The following is a 25,680-nucleotide window of genomic DNA, read 5'->3' as shown; positions in this document are numbered from 1 at the left end:
TTGTTGTAATGTGTTTGTTTATCCTGTCTAGGTCCTTAGAGATGATAGTTGGGTTTGAAAGCAACAGTAAGATATTCACAGTGTATGTCCATGGATTACTGGAACTGCAGGTAAGAGACACGATATAAAAAGATCAAGAACAAATCACTGCAATGTGTGCTTGAATTTCGTAAAGTGATGTTGAATAAAGCACTGTATAAAGGCCTCTGCTAAAATAACCCATCATGCCTTTGATTAAAATGCCAAATATATTCTACATTGTTCCCATTGTCATATTGTCATAAGTTGATTCCCATGAAGACAACACATGAGGAACAAGCTTCTCAAGACAAACTTGTGGTTCTGGAATAAAATGCACTCTGGTGTCTTAATTGGTCAATTTGCTTAATTGTTCATAGTTTCAGAAAATAGTAACATTAATATTATTATTAGTATATTAAACAAAAAGCTGTTGTTCTCCTTTACAATCATCTAAAATCCCTTCCATTCTCCGTTCCACAGGCGGGACAGTACACTTCTATATTCGTGGACAACGCAGCCGGGGCGTCCGTCACAATACAGAGTGGCTCAGATTTCATGGGCATGCTCCTGGGCTTGTAGCATATCAACCCTGGCTCCTTAATAAATTCTCATCGTTCAGACATTATAATGTAAAGAAACGATCTGCGCAAACCCATGATGAGAGCAGGAGAGCATGACAGAGAATTGATTTGGGGATTTTCTTTACATTGACTTAATGCTTTCATTTTACTAGTTTTGGCAGAACAGTAAAAGAAGAATTTATTTTTAAAAGAACTGCAGACAACAGAGAAGCACTGTGTCGATCTGGCATTCATCTACACAGCATGCCTCCAGCTTCGATGACTGCAGATCATTGGAAATGATTTACATTTCAGTTATGTCTGCAGGCAAGACTATTTGAACCTAATTTCTTCTATCTTTCAAAAATAATACTATTTGTTCAGAAGGTTGTTCACCACTTGTGGAGGATATATGGAGACCTTTTACCTTTGATTATATATTTGTGATTTCCATCACACTGTTGGCCAATGGTATATTTGTTTGAAATGCATAAACTCCCCAGATTGTTCGTGTTATATCCTGTTATATCTTCTTGACAATTTGTATGATTCCTTCATTTTCCTTAAAACATTGATTTATTTTATAATTAACAAACGATGAGCACATTTTGCTATTTTCTGACTGAGAGAATACATGCATATTTAAAACAGGTTTCAAATGGGTTAATCAAGCATATAGCCAATATGTTGAGTGTTAGAGGACTGGGAGGTGTGTCTTGTATGTAAGTGCATTCCTCCTTTGACTTCTACTTCATCTATAAAAGTAATGTTGTTATTTATGTCATAATCACTCTTCCTCAACTGTGGGCTGGACCAGATGAACCCATCTACCAAATCAAAACACAAGTACTTGCTGGTGGGTTTGCATTCGGTAGAAAGGAGAATCCTCTGTCAAGTAAAAATCCAACATCCAGTATTGGAATTAGATTCTGCAATTGACGGGATGAAATGGTAAAATAAATTAACCTTGACATTTCCACCTGCTCCTCATTGACAACAATACTAATAACATGTTAACGTGTACATTATCTATTATAGTAGAAAAATCACCACATAAAGATGTGGAAAACTTTTATACACAATGCCAGAATCAGTAGGAAGTGCAACTGCTTTTCCATGGAAAGAATACAAATAAAAATACAAACACATACACATGTACTGAGGGGAAACTTTCATGAGGGTAATAATGAATAATAAGCATAATTTAGTCAACAGATGTAACCATTTGCCACTAATCTCTTTTCTGAACTGGAATTAAAAGCAAAAACCTGGTTGCCAGACAAGAATGAACTAGTAGGAGTAGAAGAATATGAACATTAAGAACATGAAGTCCGATACATTTGTATGTGTCGTAAGGGTACCTTCAAACATATTGGTTTACTCATACAACACCTATTCATAAAACACACTTGCTAAATACCTCATATTCTCCCTTCTTCTCTTTACACTCGTGTCAATAAAAAATATTCTATGATGAATATCTATTGAAGATGAACAAATAATCCTAAATGTCTTGGTTGTGTGATTGTGTGTGTGTTAATGAGTGTTTGCTGCATCTATTACACATCAACTGAACAACATTTCTTGACCAAATCATTCTTAACACAAAAATTCAGTAATATGATGTAGCATTTGTATTCTTCATCATACTCAGGCAGTTCGGGTGCGTCTTCATTGAGACGTTTTAAAAATATTTTAACCATTAAAACTAGAGCTCCCAAATGTGATATAGCTACTTTACAGATATCTCTAAATGAATCTGAGATATCTCATTTAACTCCATTTACAGATATCTGAAATTAATGTGCATTGGAAAATATCTTCAAAACATTTAAAGATATCTGAAATGAAATGATATCTCTAATTCATTTCAAGATATCCTTAAATATTTAAAGATATCTCTAAATATTTAAAGATATCTTAAATACATTTACAGACATATTTAAATATCTAAACATATCTTGAAATAAAATTGAAGATAACTCTAAATGATAACTTGGTTTTCCATAAACAAATGCTGATTAATGTTAATCCTAATTAAAAATCAATAAGTACTTTTCAGTATCTTTAATCTAGTGATGCAAACCTGTACCCTGATATTGTAAAAATATATTTTTTAAAGTGTATGGAAGATCAAAATAATAGAAACATATATGCTTGCAATAACAGTTAAACACACTGAGAGAGATCCTGTCAGAGATCATATAAAATGAATATAATTATAAACACTTGTATGCTGATTGTATTGTATTTATAAAATATATTTAATTATTTCAGAATTCTATGTAGCCAATATGTTGATCAAACCTAATGTTGCAGTTTTCACAGAACTGCCTAATTTATAACTACTGTTATGTCCATAGTATTCTACCATTTTTATTAATATTAATTAGTTTAATTAATAATGACACATTTCATATGTTTCTATAGGTGTCTAACATTTACATTTTAATTAAAAAATATTCAAAGCAGTAATTCTGTTCTGTAAAAATAATAAAAATGCATCTTTATGTATAGTTTCACACTCAGTGTAGCTCAAAGCGCATTACATACAGAATAAACAACAATAAGTAATAATTATAACAAAAAACAATTAAAAAGCTCAAGAATACACAAATGATTGATAATATTAGGTAAGTAAAAAATATACAGGATTAACATATACATTTAAGGTTAAGTTTAAATTAAGGAAACCGTTAATGAAAATACATCCTTTTCAAGATCCGTGACTAGAAAAGGAAGTTCAGAAGTCCGTCTGAACTTCTTCAGACTGAATGATCACAATGGGATTCTTAAGTGGGGTTTTTAACTGGCAGTTTTCAAAGCCGTTGGAAATCTCTCTGTTGACAGAGGTTTTATACTATAGTAAGGCTATTATTATACAAGATACTAAACACCATCTTTACAAATGTAGTAGCTGTTGGATCTGATGTACTAGTAACAATTTCATCTGCAAAACACAATTTGACAGTTCAGACTTATTTCTCTACCACCTCAGTTTCTGTCATAGAAAGCTATTGTTTATTGTGTCAGTTTAATTAATTTTTTGCAGTAATCTCCTTCTAAGATTATGCATGTGTACTAAATTGTGTGTTAGTGTATAAAAACGTCGCCTTGCATAAATGCGTCTGCTAAATGATTACCTAAGAAGTCTTCCAATTTTCACAACTTCTGAACACTCTCAAGAAATGTCAGATTATTTATATTACCAATAATAACATATACTTTACTTTATGCACATTATTTATGTAAATAAGGATAAAGGATGTATATGAATGTTTTATTTGTACTTTTCTCTATCTGACCTACAGAAATGTCTTACTGTGTGATGGAGGAGCTGTATATGATATCTTAGCTTTCCTATCCACAGCCATCCATTAAATTAGACCATGGCAAATGTCTGGCCACCAGTTTTCTAAAATGTATTTTTGGCGTTTTATTTCACCCAAAGGATAGGTTCTGTTGTTTTACACTGCTATGGAATGCCCTTGGGTGAAATTTATTCACTTTTCTTTTTCAAATAATACATAATTTGGATGAAATAATGAATATACTCCTTTGACATATATATATTTTTGTTTAGGGAATTTGTCATTGCTTCTGTAATAATGATGGTATTGATTTGTACAGTTTGTTCAATGAAGGCGTATCTGTTTACAAAATCTTACAGGAGAGTCTTCTTTGGGTTACATTAGATCACAGTCACAGACAAAGGTATTGGTATCTTTAATTTCCAACAATGTAATTGATTAATTATTTTAATGAATATTGCTACATATCAATTATATATTTGTATTTTTAACAGTGTCACATTAGTGTGTACCAGCTAAAGATTCAAGATCATTAATTTGAGTTCAGATAAGCATATACTTGCAACCTTAACTCTGTAAATATGTTTTTAACAACCTTTACCACTATTTGCTATGAAGAATTAGGTTTCAGTTAGCAATGATATCTAATTGATAAATATAATGATCAATGTTTGTTAATAATTAAGTAATAAGTAAATTGCATAACATGTTTCATTTGTAAAGTCATGCACTTACATCTTAAGAAAAACAACATATTGAGATAACTAATGCAGAGGAATATACATGGAAACCAATCAATTCTAGTATCATGGCAATTATATAATTGGTAATTCTGATTGACTGTATTTAATAAATCAATGATCTGATTTCAGCGCTACTGTCTACCACTTATTGTGTCAAAGCTCTGGAGAAAAGTTGTCCTTTGCGGTGTTGTAATGGGTCAAGAGATTTCAGAGGAACTGCGATCAATCAGTGTTGATTAATCCAAAGATTTTTAAGTCTTATAAACAGGATCTTCAAAGCTTAGCAGAAATGTCTGGAAATTCTAAGAGTCATCCGATTTACTTTCCACTGCAATTCTCATTCTCACCCCACAGAAAGACACAGTGTAACAAGCCTATTAAAAGGATCATATACCTTTAATAAGTGTGTTGTGTTCCCTGTGATCGGCATCATCACTAGATTCCACTGTGACTTGAAAGCCTTTTAGCAGAAAGTGTTTGACAGTCATGGATGCTTGTTTGGGTTCCACAATGTTTTATTATCTGCTTTTCAGCAAGTTTAGAACTGAATAAAATAAAAAAGATCAGATTACTTCAGTTTGGGTACATTTACCCTTCCCAATAAAGCAGAAAAATACTTTTGCAAACCTATACTAACAGACCTGGGACCAGTATTGGATTTACAATTTGTGAGATATAAAGCAAATACTTTGACACAAATACTACCTCAAAGCCTTTCTGTTCTCTTTCAAACTGGAAAGCAACCATCAGTGTGGGAAATGTGCCATGCAAATGGGAGGCTCTGAGACATTGAAGGGTTACAGAGGAAGTTGCTTCAAGATCCACAAGATCCACAAGAAGGACACACAAGAACAGTACAAATGAAACTGCTGGGACAGTTATTTTTGGTGGCCAGAATTAGGTGGTTATGTAGAGCATCTCACACCTGACAGAAGGTCTGCCCTGAGAGGACAGGCAGCACCGGCGCTCAGCTGGTTGTAGTGGAGTCAGAGAGGTACGCTGGGACAGCGGGGCATAAAAGCCTCTCACTACACCAGTCAGGTTCCTGGTAGTGAAGCCTGATTGTTGTTTGTTATGGTCTTAGACTGTTAAAGATATCTGGAAAGCTTCAAGAAGGAGAGTTTGGTTTACTCCTGATGATTGAAAGCCACTGATATCAATCAGTGCTGGATTGTGTGTTAGTTTCCACATGACAGTTTGTAGCAACATGCACACGTATGGCTCGATTCAACTCGTTTCACATTTTGCACACATCTGTTGTTAAGCCTGGTCTGTGAAGGCGATGTCATGTCGTTTCAATGTTGATGTTGGCTTCTTTCAGACATTTTTCGTTTAGGAAGCGCTCCATCAAGCCTTAAAAAAAGTCAGAGGTACCTGTTAAAAAAGTTCAGCTGCTGAATTCCTCAAATATAAATAATATAAATCATTCACATAAGTAATAGTCTGTTTTTAATTTCCAAATATTTTGTATGTTTTGATATAAATAATATTCTTAAAAATGAACAAAACACAACACAGTACTTGTAGCAACACTGGGGCACTTGAAAAGCAGACATTGCCTTCGATGAGTCTGTGCTTGTCCTCACACAAGACTGGTATATGTGTCGGGTAGTGCGTGAAGAAGGGAGTGACCTGTTTAGTAATACCTTGAAATATATTATCTTTTTTTGCCGTTTCAAAGGACTTCATCATTGCATTTGGCCCTTCACTCTTTTTCATGCTCTCAACATATTATACACAAAAGTCCACAGTTTGCTCAGAATCACATGTTCAACACATTGATGCTGGCATCATTTGAGCATGAATTTGTCACATCCTGTTACCTGATGTTCTCACACACATAACAGATGTTCTCTTCTGGCTGGTGTGTCTTTGATCAGGCACTATAATCTGGAGAGGATCTGCTCAATGTCCCACCCGCCGTGCAATCCGCAATCCCCAGCAGGGATGTATTTAAGTCCTTCTGCACTCATTCCTGTATAGTGCCAAAGACTTTCCAGTTCACGTTGGGTACATCCATTAACAAACTGCAGAAGGGGTTTTCTGTCCAGCATTTTTTCAACCATAATATATAATTTACTGAACCATGAACTAAAAATTCAGAACCAGCGTATCTCACTATTACATCTCACAGCTTTCCCAGATGCGAACGGAAATCTGCCTGTTTACACTGATGGTGCTGAGAGTGTATATGTTACACATTGTGTGTATGACAACTGTCCAGTCATCCCCTCAGGAAGGCGGCTGATATTTTAACTATTTTGTAGGAATAGTGCGAAGACACCTTGAAGGCTGCAGCCGATATGAGTTTAATGGTATGATTATCAAATGCCTGAGGATGTGTTTTTAGAACCTTTGTGCCTTTAATAGTGTGCTAGAAAATAAACTTAGTTCATTCAGTTTTTGGTTTTCCTTTCCTATAAATTTATAAGAATGTATTTAAAACATTTATTTAAAATACATTAATACATATGGAATAAACCAGAACTTTAAACCACATCATGCCAACCATCGACCCATGATGCCTCATAAGAACTTCATATTTGATTGGATGATGTTTTCGAACTGGTTCAACAACATATATGAACTACGTTTTCCTTGTGCTCTTGTTTATGGCAGCGGTGCAGACGTGCTGCGACTCATTCGGCCGAGCGTCTGGTTGGAGAGGATGCCAGGGGTATTGCAACACTCGCTTCGATCCCATCTTCAGGAATTTCCCATTATAGGCATCAGGCGAGCTGAGTGACTGCAATTATAACCGCTAAGAGCAACTTTAAAAAAAAAAAGAAAGAAAAATGGAAAAAAAAAACTGTTGAAGTTTATGAATAGCTCTATTGTAAATGTCAAAGTTGCCTGCCAGGTCTGAATTGTGTAAACTAGCACCGCTGGCCTCATAGCTTAATAATGCCTTAATTAGCAGATTCCACATTTCTGAACAACACATCTAGGGAGAAATGCAAAGTGATGACTTTTATTTTCCCTGCCTGACACCCTGCTCCACTTTGAAGAGAGAGCAGTCACGCTTTTTTACTCTGCTAGCCTTTGTCTCAGTGGGCAGCACTTTAAAACTGACAGAATTAAAAACAAAGTCACATTTTACTGTTAAGCATGCTGTGGCAACGTTGCAGAGGAAGCTTTACTAAATTAAAAAAAAAATTATTTACTTTTCTTTTAAAGGGTAATTTTCCATGTATAGATGTGTTTCACTTTTTTCGAATGTTGTTTCGAATGTCGAAAGCATTATGTTTCTTGTTGCAGCTCGTTTTCCGTTATTCTCATTCTCATACCTGTCTGTCCAGTACAGGGTGAACTGACCCCAGTGATCCCAGCCGGCACTGGGTGTGAGGCAGGACACATCAGAACCGTTTTATAACTGCCACATTATATCCTCACAGAAACTTCGCAAACCTTCAAATAAAAAATAAAAAAACTACAGCTGGAGTGCAAACGCTGTTTCTTAGATATTAAATTAACTCCATTGAACATTGTTAAATCCTCGTCAGCCCGCTAGGGCAATGGTCTCAACCCTGTCCCGGAGGACCTCCTGCCCTGCTGGTTTTTGTTCCAACCGAGCTCTCAATTACTTAATGGAACTTTTAATTAAAGTAATACATTTGACTCTTTAAATTGTGTAACTGATAAAAAGTTGGTTCCTTAATATTTTTCTTATACCATTTTATACTTAACTTAAAACTCCTACTGTTAAAAATAATGTAAAGGCTCAGATGTAGGAAATGATTACTTAAATTAAGGGATTGAGAGCTCAGTTGGAACAAAAACCAGCCGGGTCCAGGACAGGATTGAGACCCACTGCTTGCTCTCTATGACACTCAGTTCACGGCCTTCTACGGAGTTTTCCGTGTGCGACGCTTCAGTCTACCATGAAGCTGTGTGTTTGCACTGTGACTCTGTGAGAAGAAGCAGACAGCCTGACAGCACCACTGATTCTGCCAACGTCTTCAACGCTCTGATTCCAGAACGAGGCTTAAAGCTGTTAGCCCAGTTTGTGACTGTAAATTAGGATGGACTAAAGGAACCAATAACTGTTGATTCCAAATGAAAAGCAAAGAACCCCCCCACCTCTCCCACATGGACTCATTTTATGGATCCATCATGCAGCCCATCCATGGAGCCTCCCAGTAGTGTACTGGTTTGAGTGCTGTGGGGGTTTGGATGTGAGGGGAATGGAGGAGAGATTAACATCTTTCCATGAACCAGTGAGAGCAAATCTGGCTCCCTGCCTACTGTAGTATAAATCCCATGAGTGTCTATGAAACTGAAAAGGTTGCCAGGGACGAGTGGCTTCTTCCACACATTTTTTATTTTCTCTCTCTAAAAATGAAGTGTTTCAGTTCAGTTTTGTTATGGAAGAAACGTGTAGCTGATAAACCTCTGGAACACTAATTCAGATATGATTAATCCCACATTGAAAGCCATGCTTTGTGGAAAGGCTCAGAGTCCATTACCACACTGAGCTGGTAAACGCATTCTTCTTCCTGCCCCACGACACAGAGCCGCTCTGAACAACATGTCTGTGGCGTGTATCATGTTCGGAACATACTTGGAATTGTTTCTGGCTGTCTGAGGTACTTGACCGTTTTACACGGTTTCAAATGTACTGATACCGAGTCCACAACAGAACTGTGCCATGGTACCACCCAAATCACTCTCGTCTTGCTGTCAAACTACAAGGAAAGCATGGAAAAAGTCTGCCGATGCATCACATGCCTGTTCTTTTCTTCCTCTTTTCCTGTTTAATAAAACCAGTCCATCTCCTTATTCGGTCACAGAATCTAATTGAGCCTGACGGTGCTTTCCAGCTACTGTTACAAAGTCCAGCTACCGAGACTGGAATGGCCAAAGTACACAGACAGCTCTGAGAAACGGTTCTCTGTAACTCTGGCAGCACGAGGCGCAGCTGCTCCTGTGACTCGGATCCGACCGTGAAACTGAACAGCAGCCGGTTCTGGAAGAGCAGCCTCTATTCACCGCTATTCACCAGGAGAGGACGCTGGGAAATGTTTCTCGATTATTATTTATTATTATTATTTTTATTTCTTGGCAGATGCCCTGATCCAAATTATCATTTGTATTATTATAAAATACTGTGACCAATCTAAACCTGAACAGACCCCACTAACCAAAATTAAACACTCGTCATCATTTTTAAAATGGCCAATATGAAAAGTGGGTGACAGTTCTTGTTTTGCCTGATCGTTGAATTTATATTTTTAACAAGGTAGAAAGCAGACATGAGAGATGTTCGTTTGTAAATTCCTTGAAATTAAATACATTTCAACAAATACATTTTATTTTGCCACTGAAAATCATGCTCCTAATTTCCTATATATATATATATATATATATATATATATATATATACACTCACCTAAAGGATTATTAGGAACACCATACTAATACTGTGTTTGACCCCCTTTCGCCTTCAGAACTGCCTTAATTCTACGTGGCATTGATTCAACAAGGTGCTGAAAGCATTCTTTAGAAATGTTGGCCCATATTGATAGGATAGCATCTTGCAGTTGATGGAGATTTGTGGGATGCACATCCAGGGCACGAAGCTCCCGTTCCACCACATCCCAAAGATGCTCTATTGGGTTGAGATCTGGTGACTGTGGGGGCCAGTTTAGTACAGTGAACTCATTGTCATGTTCAAGAAACCAATTTGAAATGATTCGACCTTTGTGACATGGTGCATTATCCTGCTGGAAGTAGCCATCAGAGGATGGGTACATGGTGGTCATAAAGGGATGGACATGGTCAGAAACAATGCTCAGGTAGGCCGTGGCATTTAAACGATGCCCAATTGGCACTAAGGGGCCTAAAGTGTGCCAAGAAAACATCCCCCACACCATTACACCACCACCACCAGCCTGCACAGTGGTAACAAGGCATGATGGATCCATGTTCTCATTCTGTTTACGCCAAATTCTGACTCTACCATCTGAATGTCTCAACAGAAATCGAGACTCATCAGACCAGGCAACATTTTTCCATTCTTCAACTGTCCAATTTTGGTGAGCTTGTGCAAATTGTAGCCTCTTTTTCCAATTTGTAGTGGAGATGAGTGGTACCCGGTGGGGTCTTCTGCTGTTGTAGCCCATCCGCCTCAAGGTTGTACGTGTTGTGGCTTCACAAATGCTTTGCTGCATACCTCGGTTGTAACGAGTGGTTATTTCAGTCAAAGTTGCTCTTCTATCAGCTTGAATCAGTCGGCCCATTCTCCTCTGACCTCTAGCATCAACAAGGCATTTTCGCCCACAGGACTGCCGCATACTGGATGTTTTTCCCTTTTCAAACCATTCTTTGTAAACCCTAGAAATGGTTGTGCATGAAAATCCCAGTAACTGAGCAGATTGTGAAATACTCAGACCGGCCCGTCTGGCACCAACAACCATGCCACGCTCAAAATTGCTTAAATCACCTTTCTTTCCCATTCACACATTCAGTTTGGAGTTCAGGAGATTGTCTTGACCAGGACCACACCCCTAAATGCATTGAAGCAACTGCCATGTGATTGGTTGGTTAGATAATTACATTAATGAGAAATTGAACAGGTGTTCCTAATAATCCTTTAGGTGAGTGTATATATATATATATATATATATATATACAAAAACACACAGATAACAGTCTTTAAAGCAGTGCTGTCTGTGTGAAGCCTTCAGAAGGCTGTCAGATTCGAAGAAATGAGAGGAATAAATATCCTTCAGATTTTTTCTAAAGCATGGATTGCCTGTTTCTTGAACTCTGACATATCTGCAAGTGCGAGTAAGCCAGCTCCTTTTCATAAACAGCAAATATGAAATACCAGAGAACTGTGTCATAAATCAGTGATATCACCCGTGAGATATTTCTGCATCACTGTGTGTTCATGTGACCTGCGGGAAACCTTTTCTAATTCTCTCCAGCGATAATCTACTGTAGAGGAGGGAAGGGTGTTAGCAAGCAAGCACATGCTGTAAAGATGTGTTAATTATTGTAACCTGAAAAATATGTGACTTTAGTTTTAGTGCTGTTTCAACTAGGATTAAAGAGTTTCTGTTGCCTGTTTAATCCCCCGCTGAGAGGATTATCTCTGCTTTACACAGTTACACACTAGTTAATGACCAATGCCCTGTGAAAAGGGGACTTTAGAGAACTGTGCCACTTCGTGCAGTTGATTCTGCTATATTGGATTATTAATTGCATGTGGTTTGTTTACCTCCCAAGCGTGAGTGGTTGCACCTGTTTATTACACTCATTGTTCTACTTCCTGAGCTTCCATGACTGTGACAAACTCCCCTGTGTTTAAAATGAGACCAGGCACAGACTACAGACTCCTAACTCACCGGAGACGACTGCACGCCAAACCTCCTGTTTCTCAGTTAAACCGTTCTGCTTGTGTTGTGTTCACTGTAGTATCTAAAAATACAAAAACAAAGATCTTTTCTCATTTCCAGTCATTTAGTCGTACACATTTCAAATGAAGATCATGTGTACAAGTAATAGATCAGGTTTTTGGATAAAGTCCTGTTCATGTGTCCTGTGTAAATGGATATTGATTACTGATCTGTCGCTCTGGCTGTCAAAGTGGGGGCAGAACTGGGGGCGTCCGCGGCAAGCAGGCCTGGTTTTGAGTCCACACAATTGATAACAAAACACAAGCAGCCGTTTATATAACCCAAACATATATACAAACCAAAGAAAAATCTTATGGATCCAAAGAAACCAAGTGTAACACATTAGTACAAAGTACAACGATGATATTGGGATAATGAGAAGTAAATTGCCATCCACAGAAACGAACCCCTAAACTTTGTATCATCGGGTCTGATCTTCCTCTGATGGTTACTGAACTAAAACAGTTTATTATTATTATTATTATTATTATTATTATTATTATTATTATTATTATTATTATTATAGGCAGCAGAGGGCAGTAACAGTTATACAAGTCAACAAATAGCAAACAGACAAAAGAAAAACAAATCTATATAATCAAATATCATTATCATATCATTCTATATGTATCGTTGTTCTCTATTTGGTTTTCCAGTTCTTATTCGGCTGTTTGTAGTGCTGCCACCTAGTGTGGTTTCAGGAGACGGTTGTTGGGCTGCTAGATAGAAAGTGTCGCACAGATGTGCGTTTCCTGTCCAAGTCTGGAGTTCATGGGGGAATAAACGGATGAGGCCAGGAATTATATTGGCTATGGTCTCCAGATTGATAGTGTTATTCTGTATTGAACAGGAATCATATAACTAATGTTGTATGCAGTGCACTGAACCCAAATGCATTGTAAATCTGCTTCCCTGATCAACGGCTTTTCCAGGATTTCAAACAAAAATCTCAGCAGAAACAACACAGAATTACTGTGACCCAGGATTTGCAAACAGTAAGATAGGAAATTTAAGGATCCAGCAAAGGCTATAAACTCCGAGTTGAAATGATCAGTAAGGATTTACCACTTTAGCTGAGGAACAGCTGCCTAAATTTCTCTGGACTTACCTCCGCAGAAAGAACGCATTGTTACAGTTCAACTTTCAGCAATGTAGTGTACAGCTGCTTCCCGAGAGAGAGAGAGGTGGGGATATCACGGCTGTAAATCGCATTAAATATTTGAGGAATTTCCATGAAACTTTAAGAAAGAAACACTTGAGGACTCTAGCTTTGTTGCAGACTCCATACATCGTTAATACATGATGTTATAAAGTACAGACATTCTCCAATTATTCTGGATTTCTTAAGCAAAGTAATTAGATCTCAGGCCTCTATCAACCTTATCCTCTCAGAAAACAGAGCTTTTAAACTCAGCTCTGCTTGGTCAGGCTCAGTGATGTTCAGAAAAGGACTGTGACAAAAAGCAGGCGCTGCACATACAGGAGAAATACAACTCTGTTCAGAGCTCGATTATCACTACTCTAGTTTTAATACTCTGAGCACCAAGCTGATATAAATTATTGAGATAAAGACATTTAATTGGTCATTGTCTGTTCCATGTTTCATTATGTCTGCTTCCTCCTGTCTGTGAAAACACGTTTAATTATTTACAGAGAATCAGCTGTATCTATTATTACCTGTTACACCCTTAAACACTCAATTAACTTGGAGTTCGTGTTCTGGAACATCTAATTTAGGTGACCATGATATGAAACCCTGCATGACCTTGATTATTTGTGTTTTATACCCATTAAATATGAAATGATTTTCAAATTTGAAACAATCAAGTACAAAGTGTTTACAAACCTCACTCTTTTTACTTTAACTAATACAGAAAATGGTGTCCTTTCTTTACAGTGACATTTGAATTGTATAGTCAGTGGCAAATGATCTTTAAATAAAGTGGAACTGGTTTTCATCTGATTCTAGCCAGACCCTCTCTTTCTTAATCAACGAGGTAGAGGAGTGTCATTTTAATCTGTTACATCGAGGAATACAGTTTCAAAATGACTGTGTAAATCCAAAGAGAACATCACTACTTCAAATGCATTGTTTAAAACAGTCGAGGTGATGTTGAGCTCCTACTGACAAAGAGGAGCTTCTGATAGGGCATAATGTTAGGAAACAAACAGGACACTGTGGTACTGTGGTACACTGTGGTATGGCAGCACTGTGGAGTAGTGGTTAGGGCTCTGGACTTGTAACTGGAAGGTTGTGAGCTCAAATCTGTGGTGGGGCAGTGCTGTTGTACCCTTGAGCATGATACTTCACTTAGATTACTCCAGTAAAATGCCCAGCTGTACAAATGTGAGTTGCCCTGGATAAGAGTGTCAGTTAAATGACAAATAATGTAATGTACAGCCATTGATTCCTTGTACTGACACTTGGAACATAGTCATGTTCTTCTTATTCAAGTCTCCAACATTGTATTTTAACTTATATATTAACAGAAAATGGTATGCCATTCAGTAAGAATTGAGAAGTCTCAAAAAAACAAAACAGGTTATATTTATTTTATTTTCAACCCCTGATTTTTAGCATCACATAATTAAGAGTCTGCGTTTTATTGCACTGACCCCATCTGGACAGAAAGCCCCTGTCCAGGGCAGTACCAGGGAGAACAGCCCCTCATTTCCATGCTCCTGAAACCCATTTCACTTCTACAGATTATATGACATGATTCCCATTTTTACAAGGTTGTTTCAGTCTAGTATCTGCTTTTCCACCCTTGGATTTGAAGACATGCACTGAAAGTTTGCGTAGAGGACTGAACAGATTGATATCAGCTTGTAATGGGCCTGCAGGCTCCAAGACGCATTTCTTAAAAAATATAAGAAGCACTGGAATGCAGACCTTTCAGAGTCAGTGGCTCTATTAGAGACAATCTGACACCCAGCTCCAGAGACATACACTGACAGAGTCTAATGTGTCCATTACCTTTCGGATTTCTAACCATCCCCCTTTCGGTTGCGAACTTGATGAAGGCTAGATAACTTAAACTATTTTTTAAAGAAATGTGAGTGAGGTTATTTACAGCAACTACAAACAGAGAAGACACATTCTGTCTGGAAACAGTTTCCCAGGTGTCGTTCCATTTGCAAGATATTCTTTTTTGGCAATTGTATACATTTTGCACTGTATATCTTTCAGCATGTGTTTCAGTATTTAAATCCTGTGATTCTTCACCCTCATATTGTAAAGCACCACTTATACATATTACTGTACCATATATAGTTTATTTTTGCTGCGTAGAATGAGTATTGTACATAAAATCACAACCTAACCCTAAAATATCCATTCAAAACACATTGATCTAAAATTATAAAAATGCCCCAAAAAAGTCTAAGCAAGGACCACGTGAACATAAGATAAACTGACATCAAATGTAAAAGTCAGATACACGTTTCATAGGCCTTATCCAACCTGTCAAGCTTGGCTACGAACATCGACACAAGAGGGCAACAATGCATGGAAATGAAATCTAATTTTGAACAGACACATCAAAGTGTTGCTGCTGCCGTCTGTGATTGCAGAATCGCACGCCATGTGTGTATTAACTCAGCTTTAAATGTGTCCTGACTTTTAAGAAGAACAGATTTATTTATCAGCGCTGTCTTTTATCTTTGTTTAATTCGATTTTAAGGGATATATTTATTTGTATAAGTTCATAATGTTTAGGAACAAGATCAATGTGATAAACAGCTCCTTCCTGTTTGATTTGGGTTTTATAAGCAGAAGGCCAGGAGTTACTTGTGAACTGGATCATTCTGAGGTGCTTAACTAGCAACAAAAGAAGTCATTTCCAGCAACTGAAAACAGGTGTGAAGAAAACGTCAGCTGAGGGTTAGGCAGATAAACTACTGAGCCGATTATCTATATAGAGAATAAACATTTGATTATATTGTCCAATCAAGAAATATTTAGTATTCATTGTTCTGTATTAGTATCATTTGCTGATTGATAAGAAGCAACTTTTAAATGTGTAAAAGATGGTTGTTCTTTCTTCACTCCACAGCTGACCTTGTCAGTGAATGTGTGTGTTTCCTGTGTTTTACCTTTAGTAGCTTTTCTCACAAACGTGCACCTGCATCCCCACTTCACAAGCACACTACCACTCATGACAGCTGAATCAGTGTGAAGGAAGCGAGATGACACAGCAACATGGGACCATTATGGGTGATGTTTATATGCCAGCTTTGATCAACCCAAAATTAAAATCACATCTGCAGCTTTGCTCAGCCTCAGGGTCTGTCTCCAGACCTTTAACCTCTTGGATGGAGGCAATGAGAATAAAACACTGCAAACTCGGCACAAACAATTCCTGTACATGCATTGTAAAAGATTGGTATTGGTGTCTGAGCCCCGCCTGGACGGATGAATCCTCAGATTTTCACAGATCCAGTTTAAGGCACTAGGCATGGTGTTTACGGCTCATAGAAGCAGCTACAGGCAACCGCCACTGCAGTTCACTTCGGCTGACAGCACCATTAAGGTGCATTGTTACAAAAAAACATGTCAGGCATTCACGTAAGTATGCACTGCTTTCAGTGGGGATGAATGGATATCTTAAATAGAGAATGGCACTAATAATGCTAAATCTCCCCTCATTATCTCTCCTGAGTGATAAAAGACACAAGCAGATCTGTAGCCCCCTGGAAGAGTGCAGCCCTGGCCGTGGCTCCATGCATGGGGGTGTCTATTGATGGACTGAATACTAATCCCAGACTCACAAAGACAACAGACACGCAGCGGCAGACAAGAGACGCTGTGAGCTCCTTCCAGCCCAAACTGGGATGATTGATTCAAGTCTCTCTTTCTCTGGGGATTAGTCCAGATGGGGAGACGCTCCTCTGATCTGTCTGATGCTCTGTTCTCCTCTGCTCTCCAGTTTAACACGTGGTACAAGAAACGATCGTCTAAGGGACTCCCTGGATGTGTGTGAATTGCCATGTGATTCATCTACATTAAACTAAAGCAAAACAGTTTAAGTATTTATTCTCCACAATTGTCAAGCTTTTAAAGAATAATTTAAATTATTGTTTATATTATTATTATTATTACAAATTTAAAATATGTCCTGTATATAAAAAGGGACCAAATGTGAAAAATGTAAGAATGTATATATCATGTTTATTTTACATTTTGTATCAATTGCTTTGTTCTGTGAAGCGCTCTGTGGCAAACTCGCTTCACCAGAAAACATTTGATTGATAAATAAGGAACAGCAGGTTGGGAATAACCAGAGAAATGTTAGGATACAATATTCCTGTGTTGCTTCTGGATGTAACAAGCACTGATAAAACAGACACTGAAAAAAAAAGTTTTATTCCAGTACTGTTTAACTGAATACTGTTTGTTATAAAAATGTTCCCTTTCAACACCCCCCGCCCCACCCAGAGAATCATCGCTATATAATGAGGTTTTATACACACTGAGAAGGAGAATTCACATTGAGACACGATCCCATTGGAATCCTATATGTTATAAATATATTAAAAAATAACACAGACGCCCTCGACAGAAATGTAATAATCACACAACCAAAATGTAATTTCTAAAGTCATAATTCTTAGCGTTAGGGACAGTTTTACAGTCTTTTGCTGGCAGAATAATTCCCCAAAATAAACTTTCCAGGCACTCAGAGGGAAAGCAACTGCCTCCTAGTGTACGAGCCATGGCCTTTGGTTGATATTCATCAGCAGGGATAACCTTTAGCCTGAGACTCAGATGACAGTGCAGGGCAGGAGATCCCAGTGCAGCCAGACAGTCTGACTCAGGCAGTATCTCCCAGCCTCCCTAGTGGCCCTCCGTGTTTGTATTGTAAACACTACAACCCCTGTTACAGCTCACACTTCAGCTCTATTTTAATTGCAGAGAGAGACCCATTTTTCTAAAGATCCCAGCTCTTAGAAAAACATATAACTCTTAGCACACAACAATTATCAGCTGATAGGTGTTGACAGAAGTTTTCCACACTGACTGACAAGCTTAAACAGCCGAAGAAATGCAATTCTCCCCCAAGTGCCTCCCTAATTCTTTCATGTCTGTTTCTGCTCCGTATCCACTGACATCCCAAATCCCTCCCTTGCTTTTCTTTGCCATTTCTCAAAGCTGAAACCTAAAAACACAGCTAAAAAAAGATTTAGATCACAAGATGTAAAGGAAAATATTCATCTGGGCCCTTGACAAAAACAAATCTGTGTAGCCTTTACACATGAATACAGAGATGTACCTTTCCCTGAATTTGTCAGCATACAATGCAGGCAACGTTGCCCATCTGCTCTTGAGATCAGTTTCCACTCAAGATTGGCGTTCAATTCAGTAAATGCAAATGGTGGTTAGGTCAGGTCAGGCCATGACCTGTACGATCAAAGGACTGAAGAGACGGCTGAACTGAAGACATCAGTGTCATACAAGGCCTGCGTGTATTAATGAAGTGAGTCTGTTTTTTATATTGGGCTCACAAACGTGTGACAATAGCTCTGATGGAAGTGCAAGGACACACGCACAGCTGCCAATTTTGCTGGCAGGTTACATTTTATGAGGTTTCAAAACATGAACTAATGGAGAAATTGAAAGAACTGTTTTCTGTACTCAGCAGCGCACATGATGGCCTTAACTCAGTCAACTGGAAAAGTGCTCCATCATGGCTGGGATAGAAAGAAGGGAAATGCCGCAAAACAATGGCCATACATTCCTGAGGAAATCCCAACCAGTCGTGGCGAAATATGAAAAACCTGCATAATTCCCTGCATTCCAAAGGCATCAGTGATATGAACTAAAGACGAATGGCAAGTCAAAATTAGAGTTAATAGAGTTAAGAAACTGACGAGGCCTCTAAACAAGAATGCCTTTCTGTGTGAATGACCTTGATTAATACACAGCATGTGCCTCCGAAACAGGCAAATTGCCCCTATCTGTCTCCAGCTGTCATAGTCATCTGCATGTCTCTGTATGTCTGTCTAGAAGGGCTACTGTTTCCAATTGTCAAGCAATTCAGCTATTCATCCATAGCCATTGCTCTGTGACATGTTCTGCATTTACCACATTACTAAATGGATGTACAATCCCACTTCCAAGGAATGGAGACAGACACATTCCTACTCAATTACTGTAAAGTGCTTAATAATAGCATTTGGCCTAATCCTGCAACCTTAAAAGCATTATAATTGTGTCTTTTCAAGGTTTCAATAATATTCCTGTATGTAACAACCCTACTCTCACACTATGGGACGAGTGTAAAAGTACTATCAGATGATTGCCTAATCCAAATCGTTTTCACAGATCTGCTATACCTCGTTTAAACTAAGAATTCCTCATTCACTGGCTCAATTAAGCAGGTGGAACAAACAGGTTGTAGAATAATCACAAAGAGTGTTTTATAAAACAATAATTGTATTGGAAAGGATGATGAAATACATAATTAAAGTGCACATGGAACATGCAAAATATGAAACCCATCTCATTAATGGGCCAAACCAAAACAGTCCGGGGCAGAAGAATGGAATACATCACTAAAGAAAATCACAACATTTCACCTGAAACTGTTCAGTCACCCCTTCTCCTGTTAACATGAGGTGGTGACACTGTTTTACAAGATGCATTGGATCGCTCCTCTCCTGATCCAACTCCTGCTTCCAGATCTGCTGAGGTAATAGTCCTTTCTGGACATGTACAAGGTATCAGATCCCTTTCCACATGAACATCACACATACTCCCATATTAACTATTGTTTTTGTATTAATAACAAACCACTTCCACTCCTCAGCTCTTGCTCCTACCAAGGGATCGTAATTTGTGAAAATGCTCCTGTACTCTTGAAAATTTGTATTTCCAGAATAAGCAAGGCCACAATTCCTTTGGCATTTAAACCCTATTTGGTTGTCTCACAAAACATTAATTTAATTTATCTCTTTTCATCTAAACATGTTCTTAGAAATTAATAGTACACCAGAGATCTGCACTTCTACATTATGGGAAAGCCTTAAAGCTTACATAAGAGCTATATCATTTACTAAATAGCCAAATAAATCACACACAAATAAATGTATAAAACGTACTGATCAAATTCTACAAGTAGACAAACAAATTAATTAGATCTCCTACACCAGAACTATACAAAGAACCTCTTATGTTAAAGCTTGATCTACTTTCCTCAAGACGGGAAGAACAACTACTGATTAAATCCAAACATGTTGTTTGTGAACATGGTGACATAAACAGCACATTTCTGATTTAACAACGTCATCAGTCTGCGGCTTGTAATCTAATTTCTCAATGACAGTAAATCTGAAAGAGATCAACGATCAATTGAAAAACCTTCATTCTTCACTTTATAAATCAGACACCTGATGACCCACCATTATGAGATACCTTCTTTGAGAAACTGAACAACCAATGTTTAGATCTGCAGTCTAAAGCAAACCTATTCAATTGTCCCCTATATTGAATTTTGCCTTCTTCTGAATGTTTCTGTCTTTCATTTCCAAGAACCAGACAGGATTTATTCAGGGCAGATGTTCCTTTCTTTATCGTAGATGTTTATGTAACATACACAAACTCAGGTTGTCCTCTCCCCGATGTTCTTGTGTCATTAAATGCAGAGAGAGCCTTTGACCCAGTTGAATGATCTCCTCTAGACACTCAAGAAATGTGGTTTTGGATCTAACAGCAGCATCCATTCAGATCATTTCCCACTTAGCTGTAGAACCAGACAAGGCTGTAATCTTTCCCTTGACCTGTTTGCAATAGCCATTGATCCTCTATCTGCTTTTGCAGCAATCAAGATATTCATAAGAAACATAAGAAAGTTTACAAACGAGAGGAGGCCATTCGACCCATCGTGCTCGTATTTAACTGGGCTGAGCACAGACCCAGCTTCATCACTGCTGTGTCCTTTTCTCAATGGAGCAATTTGACAAATTCTCAGGTTATGAGCTTAACCTGGGAAAGTAAGTGTGTCAACAAACCCGTTCTTTCACTAAACTGTTCACATTTGCTTAACAAAATTAAATGAAAGCATCTCCCACTGGATTTACCACTATGCCTTGCTAACTTAGAATAATGTATATTAAGGCATATTTGGAATCGATTCCCTTGACTGAACTGAATCTAAAGTATTGATTCAGTAAATTGAATCCAGTTTCACATCACTACTCGACTGACCCACTGCAGCCTTTTCTGTTACTTCGTAGCAAAAGCAAACTTGCACAGACACTGCAGTTTGCTCTCAGATTTAAAATGACAACATATTTTAAAGTTTACTAACAACACAAAACAACCCCCCCTCTGCCTTCATCTCTCCTGTTTGATCTTTCTCATTGTCAACCCAACCTAATCTCTCACGAATCTCAATATGAAATGCTGTCAATGAAACACATTTCTCACAGGATGTATGTAGTCACGAACAAAACGCACTTCTGTCAGTAGCCATTCAAAATCATTTTAACTCATCACTTCCAAGCAACAACAACAAATATAGAATAGAAACAGAAAAAAAAGCTAAGCATCATATTTCAATTTCCTTGAGTTTGTTCTTTTGAAGTAAAGTTGTTTTGAATTGCGTCCTTCTCTGAATTAGTCAAACACCTACTTGGTTATTCATCCTGTGACACATTTATGTAGGTGTCATAACAAATGGAAAAATCCAAAGTTTCAGAAGGAAACAGAAACAGGCTGCGATGAGTTTGGTATTTGACTGCTTTATTGTTTACTCTTTTGAAGTCTTGCACATCTTTAAAGACTTTGAATATTCTGCCTTGTAAGCACAATGACAAATTACAAATCTTATAAAACATCCATCCATCTTCAAAACCACTTATCCAGGTGAGGGTTGTGGGGAAGACAGAGCCAATCCTGGCAGGCATAGGGCAAAAGGCAGGAATACACCCAAGACAGGATGCCAATCCACACACACAGAGCAATTCAGAGAGACCAATTAACTGAACCCACATGTCTTTGGACAGTGGGAGGAACCCAGAGCGCCCAGAGAAAACCCACAGGGACACGGGGAGAAAATGCAAACTCCACACAGGCAACCCTGGAGCTGTGACCACAACGCCACCGCGCCACCTGTCTTATAAAACATGTAGATTGATATAGTAATGATCACAAGTACTCAATTACACAGCATTAAAGTGGTGTGTACATCTTCAATTATCACCATGTTTCAATGATTTCTCAAGAGCAATTGACAAAGCTCAAAAGAATGTAAGCCCAACCATATGTACCGTGCATGGCACATCCAAAATGTCTACACCGCTATGTCTGAAGACATCGCAGAGCTATTTCATCACAGTATAAATCCAAACATCCCAGCCAATATCACTGGGATAATATATACCAGGAATGCCTTGGTCTTACCCATTCTTATACACCTGTGAACAGATTATTTACAGTTCTGCTCAGTATGGGTTCATGTTGCGGGATGCAACATGTTGTGCAAACATGCTAGAAAGACTAAAACACATGTACTCATTACAGTGATCACGCACTAGACTAGAGTAACCCTCCCCTCCAAAACAGAAAGAAAAAAAACTCTCCCCCATACATACAGTCACGCACACCAATTTAGAGCAAATCTAGGGTTACATTAAGTGCTTACCTCCCTCCTTCAAGTTGATAGCTGAATCATATCATCTTGTAGCTCAACTGTCTGAGACTAAGCAAGTAAAGACTCATTCCCCATAATCCTTGTTTTGTTCCTGGTGCTTTAACATATGTCGTTTATATCTTTGACATTTTCCTGTTGTTTCAGTTCTAACTTAAGTGCACTCAGGTGAGTGTGTTGAGATTCCCAGGGGTCCTTTTAGGTTGGATTGTCAATTACTGTGATAATTCCAACATAAATAGCTCAAAACTATTCTTAAATAACTATCAATAATGCAACATCATAGTGACTTTAAGACAGTATGCGATAAACCTTATCAAAAGCTTTTTGAAAATCTAAGTATATCATATCATATGCTTTCATAAATTAGTAAGACATGATCTGCCTCGTCTAAACCCATGTTGACTATCTCCAAGAATGTGTTTTTCATTAAGATGCTCCTCTATTTTCTGGATAAGTTCATCCAGGAAGGCAATCATTCTGCAAACCTGACACTGTAGTGGCCACATGCTTCTAAATATAACAAGTTGTTGGTGCCCTGAAACTGTCTCTTGGTTTTTGTCCCCAAGTCAACTGCTTGACTTTTTGTTAATGAAAAACAGCGCAGCACAATTAAGACTAAGAAACAAGATTAACTTTAATTAATGCAAAATAGAATTCATATTATGAATGCTAAGACTGTCTGAAAGAAGAAACACAAGGTAGCTCTCTCTCACCTATCCTGTGTCTGTCTTCGGCAACTTCTAACAACTTCAGCAACTTTTATTGTAGAAGACTATAGCATGGCACAGGGATAGAAGCAGGTGTAATTAATCAAACACATTCGCAGATAGAAATAAATTGACAGTTACATCTAGACTGGATTACTGTAACGCCATTCTGTCAGGCAGCACAAACAGAGCTATTTCTGCACTTCAGTCCAAAATGCTGCTGCAAGAATCCTAACCGAGACAGAAACACATGAGCACATCACTCCAGTATTGGCTTCTCTTCACTGGCTGCCCGTGCGCTACAGGATAGACTTTAAAGTTCTTTAGCATTTAAAGCACTAAAGGCACTGGCACCTCCCTACTTAAAAGATCTCCTCATCGAATACACTCCATGTCGGCCATTGAGATCCCAGGAAGCTGGTTACTTAGTGCTCCCTAAAATACACAAGAACACCGCAGGTGGTCGAGCATTCAGTTATAGGGCCCCGAAGCTGTGGAACGATTTTCCAGCCTCTGTAAGAGATGCCTCCTGTGTCTTTAAATCACGCCTGAAGACTTCTGTTTAGTCTCTGTTTTTCTAGCCCATAGTGCCGCCGGTGTGCCATGGACATGCAATTGCACAACTGTCTTTGGAAATGTCCTGCACTGCATGACCAGTATCTGAGCACGACTGCCTTCTTGTCTTCCAGCAACAGCCCCCTCTGAGGATCCGATGAGGCACCTCGTCTGCCACTGTGGAAGCCCGATGAGGCAAACCCACCCCAGAAGCCTCCCACCACAGAGGGCTAACACTGCACTCCCACCCCAAGGTCTGACGAGCCATCGCAATGTTCCAACCCCCCCCACCCCCGAGGGCCGTCAAGAGGCCCCCACCAGAGTCAAGAGCACAGCCAGCTGCATCGATTAAGAGCTTCCTGATCTCCTTGCTGCTGAAACAGCTACACTGCCTGGAGGGGAGGCGACCATTAGGCCTGAGCCTTAAGCCATGGACCGCCAAAGATTGATTTTCTCCTACATGTCATCCATAGGAGTTTTTTAGTTTTTCTCTTCTCCGTGCCTAATGGTATATATTATGTTGGTTTACTTTATTTTAGTTAATTTAAACTGCTGGAGGTTTATCTATTTTATTTATTTACTTTGTTGAGCCGGTTTTCAAGAAAGGAGTAAGACCAGACGGTTTCAAGTGCTCATCTGAATGACAACAGAAAACATGACTTGACTAGAGCAGCTAAGGTGGGAAAGTAGCTCACCTAGCTGTGCTAGCTGTCTTCCTGCTCCAGCCAAACTCCCAAACTCCCAAACGTGTGAGATTTAAGCTCTGCTCAGGATAAAAGCTCTTCAACAAAAGTTGAAATGGTTAAAATGACCTTTGTGAAAAGTAATACCATTGCAACCAGTGTTTCGCTGCTGTGGAACTGTGTTGTGAATGTAAACTGCTGTGAGAGAATATATATATATTTTCTCACTCACAGCCTAATGTTTTGAACAGTGTAACTTCCCCAGCTGCAGATTGTTCTAGTTGTGCATTGAGCGTAAACAGCACTGGCCTTGTCTGTTTATTGAGACTGGTGAAAAGAAACTGCTGTAACTGTAACTCTATTCAGTGATTCACGTTGTTGTTTTTGTCTGGAAAATAAATGCTCAGTTTGTCGTTTCCTGTCTCCTTGTGTTGTGCACAGCCATGCAGTCACTGCTGGGTCCTGAACTGAGGCTGGCGTAGCTGATGCCTGTATATCTGATTAACCCCTTGTTTACTGGACCCCAGAAGTAGCTGGTTACACTGATATCCAGTCGTATCATTGGTAAATTATTTTTGTGAGGCCAGGTTTCTTTTCAATTATTTAGTTTGTGAAGCTCACCATGTCAGCTTTTTACAAAGGGCACTCTACTATATAAACTATCAATTGAATTGAATATATATTAAAATTTGTATATGTTTTTTATGTTTACTTTTACTTTACTTGAGTGTTACCAGATTATTGTACCCGTTTGTTTCCTACAGGTGGTCTGACTTGGGTGACACACGTTGACTGAAATCTTGGTCAAGGCCACAGCTCTATAAAATACCTGTCTCTTATTTACCTGTTCACACCAATTGCTCTGACTCTCACAGCTCAGTCTGTCACGCTTGTTGCTGCACCTGGAGCCCATTCTCGATGTTATTCACTGTAACACATAGATCATTCTCCAAAGTTACACTGTTACTCTTGTAGTATTATATGTATATAGTCATTGTAAGTTAGTGTTTGAATACAAGTTGCCTTGTGTAAAGGTGTTGAATACATT

At 38.4% G+C, this 25,680-nt stretch overlaps 1 protein-coding gene across 2 annotated transcripts in view; it reads left to right on the top strand.

The window, feature by feature from the left end:
* Positions 1–4,758, top strand: part of c1qtnf12 (C1q and TNF related 12) — a 40,062-nt gene extending 35,304 nt beyond the window's left edge. For both annotated transcript variants that reach the window (XM_066690926.1, XM_066690927.1), the window contains 2 exons: positions 32–110; positions 502–4,758. In XM_066690926.1, coding sequence (XP_066547023.1) covers positions 32–110; positions 502–600 — 178 coding nt within the window. In that variant the 3' untranslated portion in view covers positions 601–4,758. The remainder of the gene's footprint in view (positions 1–31; positions 111–501) is intronic.
* The last annotated feature ends 20,922 nt before the right edge of the window (positions 4,759–25,680 follow it).

Source organism: Amia ocellicauda, chromosome 18 (assembly GCF_036373705.1).
Source record: "Amia ocellicauda isolate fAmiCal2 chromosome 18, fAmiCal2.hap1, whole genome shotgun sequence".
In the NCBI taxonomy this organism is placed as follows: domain Eukaryota; kingdom Metazoa; phylum Chordata; class Actinopteri; order Amiiformes; family Amiidae; genus Amia; species Amia ocellicauda.
Note: the sequence above shows the minus strand (reverse complement) of the source record. Positions and strands in the feature narration are given on the sequence as shown.